Raw genomic sequence first — 20,030 nt, 5'->3', positions numbered from 1 at the left:
TAGGAGATGTTGACTTAGTGGTACTCATCTTACCACGTGTAGTTGCCTTGGTACTTGTAACTTCATTAGATTCAGTAGGCACGTTAGTCGTTTTCAGAGAAATTGCTTTATGCGATGTGGTTTCTTCATGTGAAGACACTGTTGTTGACATATGAAAAGTTGTAGTTGGTCTAGGAGATGTTGACTTAGTGGTACTCATCTTACCAGGTGTAGTTGTCTTGGTAGCTGTAACTTCACTAGATTCAGTATGCACGCTAGTAGTTTTAAGAGAAATTGGTTTATGAGATGTGGTTTCATGTGAAGACTCTGTTGTTGACTCATGAAAATTTGTAGTTGGTCTAGGAGATGTTGACTTAGTGGTACTCATCTTACCAGGTGTAGTTGTCTTGGTAGCTGTAACTTCACTAGATTCAGTATGCACGCTAGTAGTTTTCAGAGAAATTGGTTTATGAGATGTGGTTTCATGTGAAGACTCTGTTGTTGACTCATGAAAATTTGAAGTTGGTCTAGGAGATGTTGACTTAGTGGTGCTCATCTTACCAGGTGTAGTTGCCTTGGTAGCTGTAACTTCACTAGATTCAGTAGGCACGTTAGTCGTTTTCAGAGAAATTGGTTTATGAGATGTGGTTTCATGTGAAGACTCTGTTGTTGACTCATGAAAACTTGTAGTTGGTCTAGGAGATGTTGACTTAGTGGAACTCATCTTCCCAGGTGTAGTTATCTTGGTAGATGTAACTTCACTAGATTCAGTAGGCACGCTAGTCGTTTTCAGAGAAATTGATTTATGAGATGTGGTTTCTTCATTTGAAGACTCTGTTGTTGCCATATGAAAAGTTGTAGTTGGTCTAGGAGATGTTGACTTAGTGGTACTCATCTTACCAGGTGTAGTTGTCTTGGTAGCTGTAACTTCACTAGATTCAGTATGCACGCTAGTAGTTTTAAGAGAAATTGGTTTATGAGATGTGGTTTCATGTGAAGAATCTGTTGTTGACTCATGAAAATTTGTAGTTGGTCTAGGAGATGTTGACTTAGTGGTACTCATCTTACCAGGTGTAGTTGTCTTGGTAGCTGTAACTTCACTAGATTCAGTATGCACGCTAGTGGTTTTAAGAGAAATTGGTTTATGAGATGTGGTTTCATGTGAAGACTCTGTTGTTGACTCATGAAAATTTGTAGTTGGTCTAGGAGATGTTGACTTAGTTGTACTCATCTTACCAGGTGTAGTTGTCTTGGTAGATGTAACTTCACTAGATTCAGTATGCACGCTAGTAGTTTTCAGAGAAATTAGTTTATGCGATGTGGTTTCTTCATGTGAAGACACTGTTGTTGACATATGAAAAGTTGTAGTTGGTCTAGGAGATGTTGACTTAGTGGTACTCATCTTACCAGGTATAGTTGTCTTGGTAGATGTAACTTCACTAGAATCAGTAGGCATGCTAGTAGTTTTCAGAGAAATTGGTTTAGGAGATGTGGTTTCATGTGAAGACTCTGTTGTTGACTCATGAAAACTTGTAGTTGGTCTGGGAGATGTTGACTTAGTGGAACTCATCTTACCAGGTGTAGTTATCTTGGTAGATGTAACTTCACTAGATTCAGTAGGCACGCTAGTCGTTTTCAGAGAAATTGATTTATGAGATGTGGTTTCTTCATTTGAAGACTCTGTTGTTGACATATGAAAAGTTGTAGTTGGTCTAGGAGATGTTGACTTAGTGGTACTCATCTTACCAGGTGTAGTTGTCTTGGTAGCTGTAACTTCACTAGATTCAGTAGGCACGTTAGTAGTTTTAAGAGAAATTGGTTTATGAGATGTGGTTTCATGTGAAGACTCTGTTGTTGACTCATGAAAATTTGTAGTTGGTCTAGGAGATGTTGACTTAGTGGTACTCATCTTACCAGGTGTAGTTGTCTTGGTAGCTGTAAATTCACTAGATTCAGTAGGCACATTAGTTGTTTTAAGAGAAATTGGTTTATGAGATGTGGTTTCATGTGAAGACTCTGTTGTTGACTCATGAAAATTTGTAGTTGGTCTAGGAGATGTTGACTTAGTGGTACTCATCTTACCAGGTGTAGTTGCCTTAGTACTTGTAACTTCACTAGATTCAGTAGGCACGTTAGTCGTTTTCAGAGAAATTGCTTTATGCGATGTGGTTTCTTCATGTGAAGACACTGTTGTTGACATATGAAAAGTTGTAGTTGGTCTAGGAGATGTTGACTTAGTGGTACTCATCTTAGCAGGTGTAGTTGTCTTGGTAGCTGTAACTTCACTAGATTCAGTATGCACGCTAGTAGTTTTCAGAGAAATTGGTTTATGAGATGTGGTTTCATGTGAAGACTCTGTTGTTGACTCATGAAAATTTGTAGTTGGTCTAGGAGATGTTGACTTAGTGGTACTCATCTTACCAGGTGTAGTTGTCTTGGTAGCTGTAACTTCACTAGATTCAGTATGCACGCTAGTGGTTTTAAGAGAAATTGGTTTATGAGATGTGGTTTCATGTGAAGACTCTGTTGTTGACTCATGAAAATTTGTAGTTGGTCTAGGAGATGTTGACTTAGTGGTACTCATCTTACCAGGTGTAGTTGTCTTGGTAGCTGTAACTTCACTAGATTCAGTAGGCACATTAGTTGTTTTAAGAGAAATTGGTTTATGAGATGTGGTTTCATGTGAAGACTCTTTTGTTGACTCATGAAAATTTGTAGTTGGTCTAGGAGATGTTGACTTAGTGGTACTGATCTTACCAGGTGTAGTTGCCTTAGTACTTGTAACTTCACTAGATTCAGTAGGCACGTTAGTCGTTTTCAGAGAAATTGCTTTATGCGATGTGGTTTCTTCATGTGAAGACACTGTTGTTGACATATGAAAAGTTGTAGTTGGTCTAGGAGATGTTGACTTAGTGGTACTCATCTTAGCAGGTGTAGTTGTCTTGGTAGCTGTAACTTCACTAGATTCAGTATGCACGCTAGTAGTTTTCAGAGAAATTGGTTTATGAGATGTGGTTTCATGTGAAGACTCTGTTGTTGACTCATGAAAACTTGTAGTTGGTCTAGGAGATGTTGACTTAGTGGTACTCATCTTACCAGGTGTAGTTGCCTTGGTACTTGTAACTTCACTAGATTCAGTAGGCACATTAGTAGTTTTCAGATTAATTGGTTTATGAGATGTGGTTTCATGTGAAGACTGTGTTGTTGAATCATGAAAAATTGTAGTTGGTCTAGGAGATGTTGACTTAGTTGTACTCATCTTACTAGGTGTAGTTGTCTTGTTAGATGTAACTTCAGTAGATTCAGTAGGCACGTTAGTAGTTTTCAGAGAAATTGGTTTATGAGATGTGGTTTCATGTGAAGACTCTGTTGTTGACTCATGAAAATTTGTAGTGTGTCTAGGAGATGTTGACTTAGTGGTACTCATCTTACCAGCTGTAGTTGCCTTAGTACTTGTAACTTCACTAGATTCAGTAGGCACGTCAGTCGTTTTCAGAGAAATTGCTTTATGCGATGTGGTTTCTTCATGTGAAGACACTGTTGTTGACATATGAAAAGTTGTAGTTGGTCTAGGAGATGTTGACTTAGTGGTACTCATCTTACCAGGTGTAGTTGTCTTGGTAGCTGTAACTTCACTAGATTCAGTATGCACGCTAGTAGTTTTCAGAGAAATTGGTTTATGAGATGTGGTTTCATGTGAAGACTCTGTTGTTGACTCATGAAAATTTGTAGTTGGTCTAGGAGATGTTGACTTAGTGGTACTCATCTTACCAGGTGTAGTTGCCTTGGTACTTGTAACTTCACTAGATTCAGTAGGCACATTAGTAGTTTTCAGATTAATTGGTTTATGAGATGTGGTTTCATGTGAAGACTCTGTTGTTGACTCATGAAAAATTGTAGTTGGTCTAGGAGATGTTGACTTAGTTGTACTCATCTTACCAGGTGTAGTTGTCTTGTTATATGTAACTTCAGTAGATTCAGTAGGCACGTTAGTAGTTTTCAGAGAAATTGGTTTATGAGATGTGGTTTCATGTGAAGACTCTGTTGTTGACTCATGAAAATTTGTAGTTGGTCTAGGAGATGTTGACTTAGTTGTACTCATCTTACCAGGTGTAGTTGCCTTGACAGATGTAACTTCACTAGATTCAGTAGGCACGCTAGTTGTTTTCAGAAAAATTGATTTATGAGATGTGGTTTCTTCATTTGAAGACTCTGTTGTTGACATATGAAAAGTTGTAGTTGGTCTAGGAGATGTTGACTTAGTGGTACTCATCTTACCAGGTGTAGTTGTCTTGGTAGCTGTAACTTCACTAGATTCAGTAGGCACGTTAGTCGTTTTCAGAGAAATTGCTTTATGCGATGTGGTTTCTTCATGTGAAGACACTGTTGTTGACACATGAAAAGTTGTAGTTGGTCTAGGAGATGTTGACTTAGTGGTACTCATCTTACCAGGTGTAGTTGTCTTGGTAGATGTAACTTCACTAGATTCAGTAGGCATGCTAGTAGTTTTCAGAGAAATTGGTTTATGAGATGTGGTTTCATGTGAAGACTCTGTTGTTGACTCATGAAAACTTGTAGTTGGTCTAGGAGATGTTGACTTAGTGGAACTCATCTTACCAGGTGTAGTTGTCTTGGTAGCTGTAACTTCACTAGATTCAGTATGCACGTTAGTAGTTTTCAGAGAAATTGGTTTATGAGATGTGGTTTCATGTGAAGACTCTGTTGTTGACTCATGAAAATTTGTGGTTGGTCTAGGAGATGTTGACTTAATAGTACTCACCTTACCAGGTGTAGTTGCCTTGGTACTTGTAACTTCACTAGATTCAGTAGGCACATTAGTAGTTTTCAGAGAAATTGGTTTATGAGATGTGGTTTCATGTGAAGACTTTGTTGTTGACTCATGAAAATTTGAAGTTGGTCTAGGAGATGTTGACTTAGTTGTACTCATCTTACCAGGTGTAGTTGCCTTGACAGATGTAACTTCACTAGATTCAGTAGGCACGCTAGTAGTTTTCAGAGAAATTGGTTTATGAGATGTGGTTTCATGTGAAGACTCTGTTGTTGACTCATAAAAACTTGTAGTTGGTCTAGGAGATGTTGACTTAGTGGTACTCATCTTACCAGGTGTAGTTCCCTTGGTACTTGTAACTTCACTAGATTCAGTAGGCACGTTAGTCGTTTTCAGAGAAATTGCTTTATGCGATGTGGTTTCTTCATGTGAAGACACTGTTGTTGACACATGAATAGTTGTAGTTGGTCTAGGAGATGTTGACTTAGTGGTACTCATCTTACCAGGTGTAGTTGTCTTGGTAGATGTAACTTCACTAGATTCAGTAGGCATGCTAGTAGTTTTCAGAGAAATTGGTTTATGAGATGTGGTTTCATGTGAAGACTTTGTTGTTGACTCATGAAAAATTGTAGTTGGTCTAGGAGATGTTGACTTAGTTGTACTCATCTTACCAGGTGTAGTTGTCTTGTTAGATGTAACTTCACTAGATTCAGTAGGCACGTTAGTAGTTTTTAGAGAAATTGATTTATGAGATGTGGTTTCATGTGAAGACTCTGTTGTTGACTCATGAAAATTTGTAGTTGGTCTAGGAGATGTTGACTTAGTAGTACTCATCTTACCAGGTGTAGTTGCCTTGGTACTTGTAACTTCACTAGATTCAGTAGGCACATTAGTAGTTTTCAGAGAAATTGGTTTATGAGATGTGGTTTCATGTGAAGACTCTGTTGTTGATTTGTGAAAACTTGTAGTTGATTTAGGAGATGTTGATTTAGTGGTACTCATCTTACCAGTAGTAGTATCCTTGGTAGATGTCACTTCACCAGATTCAGTAGTCACAGATATAGTGCTAGTTGGGTACACAGCTGATGAAGGTAAGGCTGTGGTGGATGCACATTCAGAGCAGCAGAGCACCCGAATTTCATAATTGTAGCAATAGGCAAATGGCCCATTCTGTTCTTCATTTCTGCAGATGAGACCATTGCTGATGCTGCACTGTACATTCTGCTGCAATTCATCGAGTGGGATGTCTGGAAGGTCAGTCGATCTGCACTGGATGTCAGATGGTTTCTCGCAGATCTTAAATCCTGAATTTCTGATGTCTTGATAGGTTTCAAGGTCTCCATTTGAGTCCTCATTAGGGAAGCTTAAATCAAACCACTGTGACCATTGGCATTCATGCTCACAGTCTGACTTAGCTGAAGTGATTCCAGGTGTGCTGTGAGATTCAGTCAACTCTGAGTTAGTGGTACTCATCTTACCAGGTGTAGTTGCCTTGACAGATGTAACTTCACTAGATTCAGTAGGCACGTTAGTAGTTTTTAGAGAAATTGATTTATGAGATGTGGTTTCATGTGAAGACTCTGTTGTTGACTCATGAAAACTTGTAGTTGATCTAGGAGATGTTGACTTAGTGGAACTCATCTTACCAGGTGTAGTTATCTTGGTAGATGTAACTTCACTAGATTCAGTAGGCACGCTAGTCGTTTTCAGAGAAATTGCTTTATGAGATGTGGTTTCTTCATGTGAAGACTCTGTTGTTGACTTATGAAAACTTGTAGTTGGCCTAGGAGATGTTGACTTAGTGGTACTCATCATACCAGGTGTAGTTGTCTTGGTAGATGTAACTTCACTAGATTCAGTAGGCACGCTAGTAGTTTTCAGAGAATTTGGTTTATGAGATGTGGTTTCATGTGAAGACTCTGTTGTTGATTTGTGAAAACTTGTAGTTGATTTAGGAGATGTTGATTTAGTGGTACTCATTTTACCAGTAGTAGTGTCCTTGGTAGATGTTACTTCACCAGATTCAGTAGTCACAGATATAGTGCTAGTTGGGTACACAGCTGATGTAGGTAAGGCTGTGGTGGATGCACATTCAGAGCAGCAGAGCACCCGAATTTCATAATTGTAGCAATAGGCAAATGTCCCATTCTGTGCTTCATTTCTGCAGATGAGACCATTGCTGACGCTGCACTGTACATTCTGCTGCAATTCATCTAGTGGGATGTCTGGAAGGTCAGCCGATCTGCACTGGATGTCAGATGGTTTCTCGCAGATTTTAAATCCTGAATTTCTGATGTCTTGATATGTTTCAAAGTCTCCATTTGAGTCCTCATTAGGGAAGCTTACATCAAACCACTGTGACCATTGGCATTCATGCTCACAGTCTGGCTTAGCTGAAGTGACTCCAGGTGTGCTGTGAGATTTAGTCAACTCTGAGTTAGTGGTACTCATCTTACCAGGTGTAGTTGCCTTGATAGATGTAACTTCACTAGATTCAGAAGGCACGTTAGTCGTTTTCAGAGAAATTGATTTATGAGATGTGGTTTCTTTTTGTGAAGACTCTGTTGTTGACTTATGAAAACTTGTAGTTGGTCTAGGAGATGTTGACTTAGTGGTACTCATCTTAACAGGCGTAGTCGCTTTGATAGATGTAACTTCACTAGATTCAGTAGGCACTTTAGTCGTTTTTAGAGAAATTAGCTTATGAGATGTGGTTTCTTCAGGTGAAGACTCTGTGGTTGACTTGTGAAAACTTGTAGTTGATCTAGGAGATGTTGACTTAGTTACTCCGCTAGTGTTATCGCCTTCTGTGCGGGTTGTTTCTGTGCTGCTGTATCTACCTGTCACTGCTCCAGATGTGGTTCTCATTCTTTCAGTGGTATAGAGAGTAGGTCTTGTCAACAGAGAAGTTTCTTTAGGGATACTGGTTGTGTGCCTTGTAGTTTCGATAAGAGCATGAGTAGTAGATGACTCACAGTCCTCCATAGAGCAACACAGAACTCTCACTTGATAGTTGTAGCAAAGAGGGAAATTCCACTGTTGATCTTTGTTCTTACAGATGAGACCATATGTGACATTGCAGGTCACCACCTGCCCAATCTCTTCAATGCTTTTATCTGGAAAACGCTCAGCTCTGCACTCAATGTCTTCTGGCCTGTTGCACATATAGTTACCACCAACCTTGATGTTCTCTAGTGTCTCAAAGTCTCCATCAGAGTTGACAATGCTGGGGAAATGTACATCATACCAAGAGGTCCAAGTGCATCTCTGTGTTTTGCAATGGGTGGTGCGGACAGTGGCCTGAGACTTGTGGGTAGATGAGACGGGAGATGTTTGCACATGTGCTGTGCTTGACTTCCCAGGAGTTGATTTAGCTGTTGTTTTGATTGAGGTATATATGGGCTTTGTAGAGTGGATGGAGGCTGCCTGGGAAGTAGACCGGGATGACACAGTTGAGATTATTGTGGTGTTTGATGGCATGGGTTGTGAGGTGCTAGTGGCAGAAGTGGGGGGATTAGTAGACTGTCCACAGGGAACATAGCTACAGCATAGAATACGGATCTCATAATTGAAGCAGAGCTCTGAGAATTGGTCCCGGTTGTAACACACAAGGCCCATTGACTTGTTGCACTGGATGATCTGACCAAGGTCCTTGACAGAGATGTTGGGGAACTTCTGGGCTCGACATTGTACTTGTGATGGGGCCATACATACGGAGTGACCATTTTCCCTGATATTGTCAAAAGTTTCAAAGTCCCCTTCATTTTCACCATACTTGGGGCAGCCGACATCGTACCACACTGACCACTTGCAGACTTCCTCTAGGCAGGACACGGAGGTCAGTGACACAGGGGCTGCAAGGGAATTATTTTTATTATTATTTATTTGTAAAGCGCCAACATATTCTGCAGTGCAGTACAAGTATAGTATATGGGGTACAGAGAGATGTAACTTACACAAACAGATACAAAACCTAACGAGGGCCCTGGTCATGAGCGCTAACAATCTAGAGGGAATGAGGGATCATGTTCAAACAAAACATAAGGTGGCTTCTCACTGTGGGACGTAGTATGGTCCAGCCGCACAGTGGATTCCATTAAGTTTGAGCATGTGGATTTTAGGATGCGTTAGATGGAATCAATCCAATTAGGCATATTAATTGGCAAATGGAAAAACAAACCCTCTATTCACTTGTCTGAATAATGTCAAACTTAAGATCATTGCCACCTACATGGATTGTGTGTGTGGAGAAAAGTGGAGATCAGACCATAGGCATTCTTAAAGAAACTTCAGGAAATAGAAGCATTGAGAACATATAGTAGAGAGAGTTAATGGAGGGACCCTGACTTTATAGAGAGGAGAGTGGCCCATATAGAATTAAAAAAATCTAAGGTTAGAATGTGATGTATCCCTCTACCTACCTGTGGTGGAGAGGTTCTCAAGAGGTGGGGTGGTTGTATCAAAATTGAAGGTTGTGGCAGGTGCCTCAGTGGTTTGGACGCATGGGTAGACGCTTCTGTTGATGGTCCCATTTGATGAACACATGGCCGTTATGCACCCTCCAATGCCATCAGTGGTATTGTAGATGACATCCCCGTAGTTGTATTTCATATTCCCATAGTAACAATAGCAGGCTATGAAGTTAAGAAGAATTATAGTTGGGACCAGGAACAATGCAGACTTTTGAGTTTCCTGACCTATATACATCTAATTTCCTAAAGTAATAACACAAATCCTTACTTTCAATGGAAGTGTCCTAAGCAATTACTTTGTGTATATGTGTTTATAACCCCCACTGAATTGGGTTGAGATCTCCCCTACTATGCCAACCTCTTCCCCTGTTTGCAACCACTTCAGAAAATTCAGAGAACATAGAAAGAAGGGTTTACAAGATTAGATTGACTTATTTAAACAGAGATCTGGACTCACCACGGAGGTCCATCTGACAGCGACGTCCCTTCTTGGTGCAGATACTGAAAAAGAGCGAATACGTGCGAATAGAAATGGCTACGTTTAGAGGGTAAAGTGTCCCCCTCCCTAGAAAGCACCACCACATTAAGTAAAGTGAAACTACAGTATGTCAATGTCATCGCTATTTCTGATTACGGGGAGCAACCACACTGAGTTCCGAAGGTAGTTCTAAGGCTAGGTCACTGCTGCTTGCTGCGGTGTGCGCTGTAGGGACAAGAAGTGCCCCTCAATGGAGCCGGGCACACTACCTACCCTGGCCGCTGCGCGGCCAGATTTTTCTGAAGACAGGAAAACGGTCTTCAGAACTGGCGACGGAGCGCTGGCCACGCCCCCGGTGGTTCAGCCAATGAGGGCGAACCTGCCAGGTGATGTCATGGCCACATCCCCCGACCACCCCCCCTCTGTCACGGCCACCCCGTCTTTCCACCTGCAGCTCAGTGAAGACGGGGAATCTCAGCTGCACACGCCGCCAACCTGGCCGCAGCCTAAGGGAACTCACCATGATTCACAGTTTCTGTAAGATGGCACCATTTCCCCAAGATTATAGCGTTTGCCATCATCGTCGTAACAGCCACATTGTGCCTGAGCCACACACTGCATGATATCCTCATCGAAGAAGGGACGGTCTTTGGGGCACTTTGGGTAACAGCCTGGAAACGATGGAGAACCTTTATTTTAACCACAACTTGAACTTTCCAACAGTAAGGCTAAGGTTGAGTCACTGCTAGGTCCGTAGATGCCTTTTACCCACTGAAATTACCATTTCAAGAAAGAGGGGAAATATTGGGCAAAGAGATTGAGACAACCCCGGAGGGAGCGAAGGGTGAAAGGGAAATGAGGCTGGGTTATCTTTCACCATGAAAGGTGTCCACTTTCTGGAGAAAGATGATGACCTCTCTCTAGATATAATAAAGAAAGAGTGAAAAAGGGGCACAGATAAATAGAGGTGAGAGAGAGAACGTCAGGGGAGAGAAAGAAGGGGCAAGAGAGAGAAGGGAAGTGGTAAGGGAAAGGGTAGGGGGGGAGAAAAAGAAGGAGGTAGAGAGAGTGAGAAAAGCAAAGAGAGTGCAATACTTTGTGAGCAGTGAAACCTTTTAATAGACCAACATATCAGTGTGTACACAGTTGTCTTGAGCGTAAGTTTATGCACAAAAAACTTTGTATGATTAATATGTTGGTCTATTATAATGTGACACAGTCCATGAAGTATCTTACTCTTTCTAGGACCTATAAAGCTATCAGAACCCTTCAACAAAGATAGTGAAGTCAGAGATTAAGAGGAGAGGGAGAGAGGGAGAGAGAGACTGAAGAGTGAGTTGATCTGAAACAACTTTTTCTCACACTGGAACAAATTCCCGCTCGGGGGTAAGAACTCCCACCACCATTCCATTTCCGTTTTACCTTCTAGTCCTGGCAGCTGGTTCATGCATTTCCCACTGGGATTCCTGCAGGTCTTCATGCAGGGAGCTCCACAGGGCTTGTAGTGCCACTCACACTCTCCTTCTGGGTTGTAGTAATCACAGAACAGAGCTGTCGACAGCAAAGTAAGCATTAGAAGGTTCTTCCAGTCAAGGGGGGAATTCTGATGGGCAACTAAATATCAGAGGGTTTGTGTTATGTACAGTGTATGTGAGCTTTTAGGACCACAAAAAACAGAGTCAAGACCGAGTCACAAGTAAAACATCACTGAGTGAAGCTATGCAGTCGTCTGTCCTTTATGTTCTAAATCTCCTACAGAAGAGACACGACCCTGCATTCCTTTTTCTAACTGCAGTCCAGTACTTGTTTTGGCATCTCTAGTCTTTTGGGGACGGAACTTACGGCAAATCTCCGGACTCCTCCATGCTACGCAGATTCCGGCTTTGTTACAGGCTGTAGCATATGCTGCGACGGCTGTGCAATAACACTCACAGTCTCCTCCACTGTCACACGCACAGGTGTCACTGACACATGCTTCGTGGTAAGGTGTGGGATCGACCTGGAAGTCATAAAATGTTAGGGGCCTCTTCTTGCAGGTCATAGTCAGGGGGTGGAAAGTGTGTCAAAGGGTGAGTATTTTCAAATGTGTTGGGTAGAGGACGCCCCAAAATGTGTATGGGAAAAGGGGTGATGTGTAAAAGACGAGCACTCCAAGGAAATGTGCAGATACAGGACACGCCAAGGATGTTCTCACTTAATATGGGTTCAATGAGTCATGTTCAACATTAGGCATGTCTCGCTCATTTGGCGTGAGTTACACTCACTGGAAGAACTTTCATTGGCTGAAAGACCTTCTCGCTCATTGGTGGAAAGATTTACTCGTTACTCTTATTCACTAGAAGGCTTTTTTTACAGTCATTGGAAGACAATATCACTTACTGGAAATCACTGAAAATCTCAGTCCCTAAGAGGTTGTCTCATTCACTGAAAAACTGTCTCGCACCTTGGAAGACAGTTATACACACTGCAAGTCTGTTAACTCAATGGAAGACCCACTTACTGGCTGGTAGGCTGTGTGTCCCTTGTTTTGCTCAATGGCAATCTGTCTCTGTCTCTAAAAGGCTCTCTCACTCAATGAAAGACAACCTCATTCGGTGGAAGGCATTATAATTAATTAGCAGATAATCCGATACCACGTGCCAGTGATTCCACTTGAATTTCACTCATTTGGATTCTGGACATCTGCAGTTATTGTCTCTCTCATTAGATGGAGAAGTGGTGACCTACCTTGGACTGGCACTTGGAGAAGACAGAGCTCATGATAATGCTGCAGTGCTTCTGGGCCCAGGCCTTTCGGTACGGGTTGGCAATACAAGGGTCCCTAAGCAGTTGGGCATCTGGGCAGGTGGGGGAGGCCTTCCAGCTGTTCCCAAACTCTTGCACGTTGATTACCACTGACTGGCTCCTGGTGGTAAACTCATTGGACACACTGCCATCATAGTTGCCGCAGAGACCACACACTTTGCCCTGATGTTAAGAGAACATAAAGGGATGAAATTATGAATGTTTTTCTCTGGTGTAGAAACCAGATGTTTTTCTCTAGACATATAATAATTCACTATATCCAGAATATGTAGGATATAAGGCTTTACAGCAAGTGGGGGAAAATGGTATTTCATCAATCTCTATGTTTCCATGATTTGAATTATTTATCCAATCCACTGGGAAAGAGAAGAAAGGGAGACTCCAGTGGGAACCAAAAAAGTGAAAAATACAAAGAGTACAACTTTAAGTGACCATAGAACAGGAGCCATAGAAACAAAGAAATTGAAGGCGTATACCACTTGGCCCACCTAGTCTTCTTATTGTCCTATCTGCTGTAATACCTCGGACCCTATTAGATACTTTATTTTCTTTCATCTTTGGGCTACCTTTGTGTCTTTCCCAAGCACTTTGAAATCTCCTTACTCCTTACCACCTCTGTTTGGAGTCTATTCAATGACTCCACCATTATTTCCGTTAAGAAGCACTTCCTCCCGCGTCAGAGCAGGACCTCTTGTTTTAGGACTTCTCTTTCTCTTCCCTCCAGCACCTTGTTGAATCTTTTGATGTATTTAAAAGTTTCAATCATATCCCCTCTCTCCCTTCTCTCCTCCAAGCTGTACATGTTGAGGTCCTTTTAGTCTTTCCGGATACATTTTACGACGTAGATAATGCAACTTTTCGGTGGCTCTTCTTTGCACAGCTTTTTTTAATGTCCTTCTCGGAATATGGTCCCCAGAACTGAACGTAGTACTCTAGGTGAGGTTTTACCAGTGATCAGTAAAGTGGCATCATTAACTGCTCTCTTCCTTCTGCTAATACCTTTATCTACACAACCCAGCATCCTACTGGCATTCCCCATTGCATTGCTTTCCCAATAAAGAGGTACCCTACTCAAACCCCCCAGAATCAAGAACCAAAGAACATTGAATTAAGAGAGTGCTCCAATCATGCACAAAGAGGTAATACAAGCATTTATTGAAAGAACATGATCTATTACTCACCTTGAATTCTGGACTAAGCTTGATGAAGATGCTGGTTTTTCGGTCCCACATGAGGACCAGTCCATTCTTGGCCTCAATTACCAGGTAGATTCCCATGCTTCGGACCTGGTAGGGCACCTCACTGCCAACTTCTCTCTCCAACACCTCAAAGGCTCCCTCACTCAGCTTCAGCTCAAAGTTCTGACAAGTCAAAGGACATGGCGGTCAATAGGAAAAGTTAAGGACGAATTAAAGGGAGCGGTTACATAGAGCAACAGGTGAAGAAGTTATAGGGATGGGTTATTGGGAGCACTTGTAGGGACCAGTAGGATTAGTTAGGGAGAAGTTATAGGTAGCGGTTATAAGTAGCTTTAATAACTTCCTACTCACCCCCAGAAAGACCTTTATGGCCTTAGAGCAGGTGGTCCCAGTGGTCCCACATGGAATGTTCTCAGTGATGACTCGGAATGACCCATTTCCTGTGTTGAATCCACAAAAATCCTACAAAGAGATTTTCAAATATCAGGGAAGAAACAGAGGGGTTGATCTATTTAAACGTGGCAAAGATATAGCTTGCTGTTTATCAAAATCGTATTGCTTGAAATATAATTTTTCAATGAATTAAAACGGATGTATTTTATATTATAATTTGCAGCCAAGAGACTTTGAAAAGATTCAAAGCCCATTCAGTTGAATGGCCCTAGAGGTGTCTTATGAAAGAGCACTGCTTAGTAAATACGGGCCTATATTTCCCTAAATAGTTTAGGATTTAGAAATGTCAGTATTAAACATAGTGGATTACTGCAGTGAGGGTTTCCAGTAGGGTCGCTGGCGACTTTGTCATCCAAGGGGATAAGAGAGGGCACAGGCAGCTTAGGGTGAGAAGAGTGCTCTGCTTCTTATATTGAGAAAGAAGAGAAATGAGAGATAGCTGCTGTATATTTCAGGATGAGGGGCAAGAAGACCTCTTCTTAGAGGGGGAGGGAGTGGAGTGAGCGATAACTGTGAATATTATTGTAAGCAGGAGCAAGGTAAGAGATATAGTTGTCAACGTATTAAGAAAGACATTTGGTTTGTAGTGGAGCTTGTGCTCCTATATACACTGTACTGGAACTAGTTAGTTATTTGCACCCAATGCTGGCTGAGGTCTATTCTTGTCGTAAATCTCGTGATTTAAATACATCCGAGGGAATAAGGCAGCAGGCACTCCGAAAAATATGACGAAGGAAAGTTTCTTTAGTGGACAGCATACCCAACACGTTTCGGGCGCAGCTGGAACTGAAACGCGTTGGATATGCATACATAATCCAATAAAGAAAAATGCTGTCATCGTATTCTTCTGAGTGCCTGCTGCCTTATTCCCTTGGAGATATAAAAAAAGAACACAGTGAGTGTGTGTGTGTGTGTGTGTGTGTGTGTGTGTGTGTGTGTGTGTGTGTGTGTGTGTGTGTGTGTGTGTGTGTGTGTGTGTGTGTGTGTGGTCTAATGGAAGTCCAGGCTGGATCACTGTCAGACTCGACCTGGAATTGGTTATCATGTATGGTGTACGTGGTGGGTTATTGCAGTACCTGAGTCAGGGTATATTCACAGTCTCCGTTAAAGTTAAAACGCTTGCCATCGAAGGTTATATAATGCCCCTCTCCATATATAGCGCAGGTCCCGTGACATGCCTTCTTTGTACACTGCCACTTCCGATCCTTACAGACGCTGATAGAAGAAGAGTCATAGAGAAGTTTACAGTATCGTAAGACGTTGTGGTACTTTGCCTGCTTTTCTAGCTACCCAAAAAACTGTTTAATACTGTTCCCGCCTTAAACCCTTCTCGCTGACTGCCCCGCACATCTGGAATGCCCTTCCCCTCAACACCCGACTAGCACCCTCTCTATCCACGTTTAAGACCCACCTTAAGACACACTTGCTTAAAGAAGCATATGAATAGCACTGTGGATATTCTGAACACATGGCACATAAAGCTTGGCCCCCTGCAGACGCACTTACCAGAACTCCCTCCTACTGTCTCTGTACGTTCTCCCTACCTACCAATTAGACTGTAAGCTCCTCGGGCAGGGACTCCTCTTCCTTAATGTTACTTTTATGTCTAAAGCACTTATTCCCATGACCTGTTATTTATATTATTTGTTATTTATATGATTACAACATGTATTACTACTGTGAAGCGCTATGTATATTTATGGCGCTATATAAATAAAGACATACAATTCAATACAATATTGAGCCCAAACTCTTTGGACCTTGTAATATAGAAAAGGTTTTTATACAAAGTTTTTTCGAGGTTGACTCTGGATTGGAAAGTGTTTGTCAGTCAAGTGTATTCATTTTTTAAAATAAATCTTTTGCCACCCTGTCCTTACCAGACAGCCAATAAAAAAGTGGATGTGGAGAGAGGGGGGGTCTTTGTTTGTGTAAACTCTTGTTGAACACACAGGGACATCAGACACAATGGAGCAGTCAGAGGAAATCAAACTCCTCCCAAGGCTCAGCTCACCGAGTTTACAATCTAACTTTAAAATACTTATAGGTGTCAGATATTACTAACAAATTACTCAATAAGTTCACTTTGGTCCTGGGAGGGATTGATCTTTTAATGCACACCAAATGCTGGGCTGGGGAATTGGTGACACCGTGTGGCCATTCAGAATATTGCAGCTGTGTATTCTGTGTAGGTCCAGTTCTCACTCACCATGTATTGCAGCCTTGCTGGATGCTGTCCCCACTGTGGTAAATATCCCCATGGTTTACACACGGACACTGCTCCACAGGGACACAGCTACCATTGTTATTGAGTACAAGCCCATCAGGACAGATGCAACCCGAGGCACACTGAATGCTGAACTGCAGACACAAGAGAGGTAGGTCAGAAAGGGTTAATAGCGATGGAGCCCATTCCTTGCATTGCAGTAATGCTGCAACAGTGCCACCCTCTGGGCAGATCTAAAAGTACAGTTATGTGAGTGACACCTGATACCGACTGGAAGGGCAGCTGAAGTTACAATCATACTCCCCCCCCGCCCCCCCCATGGGCAAGTCATAGCTACTTTATACATGGTGTATGAGAAATTCACTTCACTTACACACTCCATGTCCAGTGTCAGACATGACTTCTGACACTCAGCACCTCCGGCTCCCAACGAAGCATTGGCACAGTTAAAATACACCATATTTCCAGGGCACTCTGCAAAACAGGAAGGGTTTGTGATAACATGGAACACCTGTCTTCCGCTTAGCCATGGCGGGCAGAGTCTCTGTCGCAGACCCAGCAGGGGAGCTACGCGGAGTTCTGGGGTAATGTTCTACATGTGTCATTAGTTCAGTGTCTCCCATTGTCCCTTCCTAAGGAAGAACAGAACTTGTTGGCCTCGGACTATCTACTTCATATAAAGAAAGAATCTCTCGTGTCCCACCACGGTGCATTGGTGCGGCTGTGCTCCGGTTCCTGTCTGGATCCTGCATACTTCCTGTAATTACCTGCTGTACGGGCTGTTTTCCCAGCACACTGCAGTCTCCCGCTCTGACACTTGCTGGAAGGAAATGATGAAGCTCAGTAAACAGAAAATGCTGCATGTGTTCCTCTCTCATTCCAATGCTTCCTGTTACATTTATGTGTAAAGGTGTAGCGGTGGGCCAGGATAAATATTGTTAGATTGTAAGCTCTTTGGAGCAGGGACTCCGCTTCCGAAATGTTACTTTTATGTCTGAAGCACTTCTTACCATGATCTGCTATTTGTATTATGTGTTATTTATATGATTGTCACGTGTATTGCTGCTGTGAAGCGCTATGTACATTAATGGCGCTATATAAATAAAGACATACATACATACAATATGGTTACTCAGATGCCACATTAGCATTAAGAATTGTAACGTCTTCTTTTTATTGTTTTTTTCATTGACTTTGCATACATGTTATAACCCTCATGTGCATCATTACTCAATGTCAACTCAACACCAAGTGGGCATCGTACATGTCCTGCTGATACTGTACATTTCTGACACCTTGTGGTTACTGAGTGTATTGCACAGTATCCCTGCTCGATGGAGACAATATATTGGTCATATACAGGTATAAGTGTATCAGGGACCAATGGTTGATATTGTTGGTTATTAGACCAATGGCGATACCTTGTGGCTGCTCTGCATATTGCACGCCTGTTTGTATGATATATATCGGTATCCCTTACCACATAACACCGTTATCATAGACGACCTCCCCTGAGGGCATCACTGAGCCTTTGTAGTAACAGGGGCAGCTCTTAGCTGGCACGCAGGACCCGCTCTCATCCAAGAAGGTCCCTTTGGGGCATCTGCAGCCATCCAGAGGGGAGAATCGAACACCACAGCTGGGGTCGGGCTCACTCAGGGAGCGGCAGGTTTGCTGGCAGGTGGTGATGGTGTATTGGTAGGAAGCGTTCTTGGGACAATCCATAATGTATTTACCTAAGAGGAGAAAATAAAGGGTCGTCCCATGTCAGACTAAAGTGACCTAATGACAGTGACATGTTTAATAGGTGGAAGGGGCAGTCACATGTAGGATCAAAGTGACGTAATGACAATGACATGTGTAATGGGTTAAAGGGTCTGTGTAACAGCCATTTTTAAGTTTGAGTATCTCGATTGAAAGTGTTACGGGCCTTAGTGCTTTTGCCTTCTTGCGAGTTTAATATACTGTAGTGAGCAGGATGCAGGAGGCGCACATACTTACCGCAGAAGCTATTCCTCCACCAATGCAGGTGGACTCCCTCAGCGGCACAGGTTCGTACGTAGGAGGATAAAGCCGCACACACACTGTCCTCGCTCTTCTCATAGTTACAACTGTCGTACATACAGTTCTGGGACGAAAGTAAAGCTCTTAGCTCCCACGTATCAATGTGCAGTAACTACCATTAGCCCCAAGGAGGATGTGAGTAACCCTGAAGTTCTCCCCAAGGAGGATGTGAGTAACCCTGAAGTTCTCCCCAAGGAGGATGTGAGTAACCCTGAAGTTCTCCCTGAGGAGGATGTGAGTAACCCTGAAGTTCTTCCCGAAGAGGATGTGAGTAACCCTGAAGTTCTCCCCGAGGAGGATGTGAGTAACCCTGAAGTTCTCCCCGAGGAGGATGTGAGTAACCCTGCAGTTCTCCCCGAAGAGGTTGTGAGTAACCCTGAAGTTCTCCCCAAGGAGGATGTGAGTAACCCTGAAGTTCTCCCCAAGGAGGATGTGAGTAACCCTGAAGTTCTCCCCAAGGAGGATGTGAGTAACCGCGAAGTTCTCCCCAAGGAGGATGTGAGTAACCCTGAAGTTCTCCCGAGGAGGATGTGAGTAACCCTGAAGTTCTCCCCGAGGAGGATGTGAGTAACCCTGAAGTTCTCCCCGAGGAGGATGTGAGTAACCCTGAAATTCTCCCCGAGGAGGATGTGAGTAACCCTGAAGTTCTCCCCGAAGAGGATGTGAGTAACCCTGAAGTTCTCCCCGAGGAGGATGTGAGTAACCCTGAAGTTCTCCCCGAGGAGGATGTGAGTAACCCTGCAGTTCTCCCCGAAGAGGTTGTGAGTAACCCTGAAGTTCTCCCCAAGGAGGATGTGAGTAACCCTGAAGTTCTCCCCAAGGAGGATGTGAGTAACCCTGAAGTTCTCCCCAAGGAGGATGTGAGTAACCCTGAAGTTCTCCCCGAGGAGGATGTGAGTAACCCCGAAGTTCTCCCCGAGGAGGATGTGAGTAACCCTGAAGTTCTCCCCAAGGAGGATGTGAGTAACCCTGAAGTTCTCCCCAAGGAGGATGTGAGTAACCCTGAAGTTCTCCCCAAGGAGGATGTGAGTAACCCTGAAGTTCTCCCCAAGGAGGATGTGAGTAACCCTGAAGTTCTCCCCAAGGAGGATGTGAGTAACCCTGAAGTTCTCCCCAAGGAGGATGTGAGTAACCCTGAAGTTCTACTCCACTGACAATATTCTACATTGTATGTAAAGGCTGAGTTTCGCTATACAATTCTACACTCAGATACATTAATATGCTGCTCTACAATGTTGCTTAGTATCTCTATATACAGCCTCCTGTATATGAACACACTGCATTGAATAATAATGGTGAGTATCTCTATTCATAGCCATAACCTAGGAAATGAACATGCTGCATTATATCTAACAAAGCTAATAGTTCCAGTGCGCTCTGACTATAGGAAAAGTAGCAACAAGTGGGAAATGCAAAGTCAAATGAATATTTAATAAATGCACAAGTTAAATACAAGGAGCAAAGTGACACCAACACAATAGAACAAAACACACTAAAAAATAGAAAAAAACTGGGAAAATGTGGAAGTGAGGGAAAAAAAAAAAGGGGGGGGGTGTACACAATG

At 42.7% G+C, this 20,030-nt stretch overlaps 1 protein-coding gene across 1 annotated transcript in view; it reads right to left on the bottom strand.

The window, feature by feature from the left end:
• The window catches only part of LOC142463856 (uncharacterized), a 55,066-nt gene that overhangs the window by 22,701 nt on the left and 12,335 nt on the right, over positions 1-20,030 (bottom strand). The window contains exons 15-32 of the mRNA XM_075566669.1: positions 18,404-18,530; positions 17,883-18,138; positions 17,170-17,222; positions 16,776-16,876; positions 16,385-16,536; positions 15,252-15,390; positions 14,074-14,184; positions 13,705-13,884; positions 12,446-12,685; positions 11,561-11,717; positions 11,141-11,269; positions 10,239-10,389; positions 9,698-9,741; positions 9,190-9,402; positions 7,616-8,622; positions 7,200-7,546; positions 4,760-6,551; positions 294-4,081 (exon numbers count right to left, since the gene is read on the bottom strand). Coding sequence (XP_075422784.1) covers positions 294-4,081; positions 4,760-6,551; positions 7,200-7,546; positions 7,616-8,622; positions 9,190-9,402; positions 9,698-9,741; positions 10,239-10,389; positions 11,141-11,269; positions 11,561-11,717; positions 12,446-12,685; positions 13,705-13,884; positions 14,074-14,184; positions 15,252-15,390; positions 16,385-16,536; positions 16,776-16,876; positions 17,170-17,222; positions 17,883-18,138; positions 18,404-18,530 — 8,987 coding nt within the window. The remainder of the gene's footprint in view (positions 1-293; positions 4,082-4,759; positions 6,552-7,199; positions 7,547-7,615; positions 8,623-9,189; positions 9,403-9,697; positions 9,742-10,238; positions 10,390-11,140; positions 11,270-11,560; positions 11,718-12,445; positions 12,686-13,704; positions 13,885-14,073; positions 14,185-15,251; positions 15,391-16,384; positions 16,537-16,775; positions 16,877-17,169; positions 17,223-17,882; positions 18,139-18,403; positions 18,531-20,030) is intronic.

The sequence above is a fragment of the Ascaphus truei genome, chromosome 12, assembly GCF_040206685.1.
Source record: "Ascaphus truei isolate aAscTru1 chromosome 12, aAscTru1.hap1, whole genome shotgun sequence".
NCBI classification, from domain to species: domain Eukaryota; kingdom Metazoa; phylum Chordata; class Amphibia; order Anura; family Ascaphidae; genus Ascaphus; species Ascaphus truei.
The sequence above is the reverse complement of the archived record's forward strand: the minus strand, read 5'-3'. Positions and strand labels throughout refer to the sequence as shown.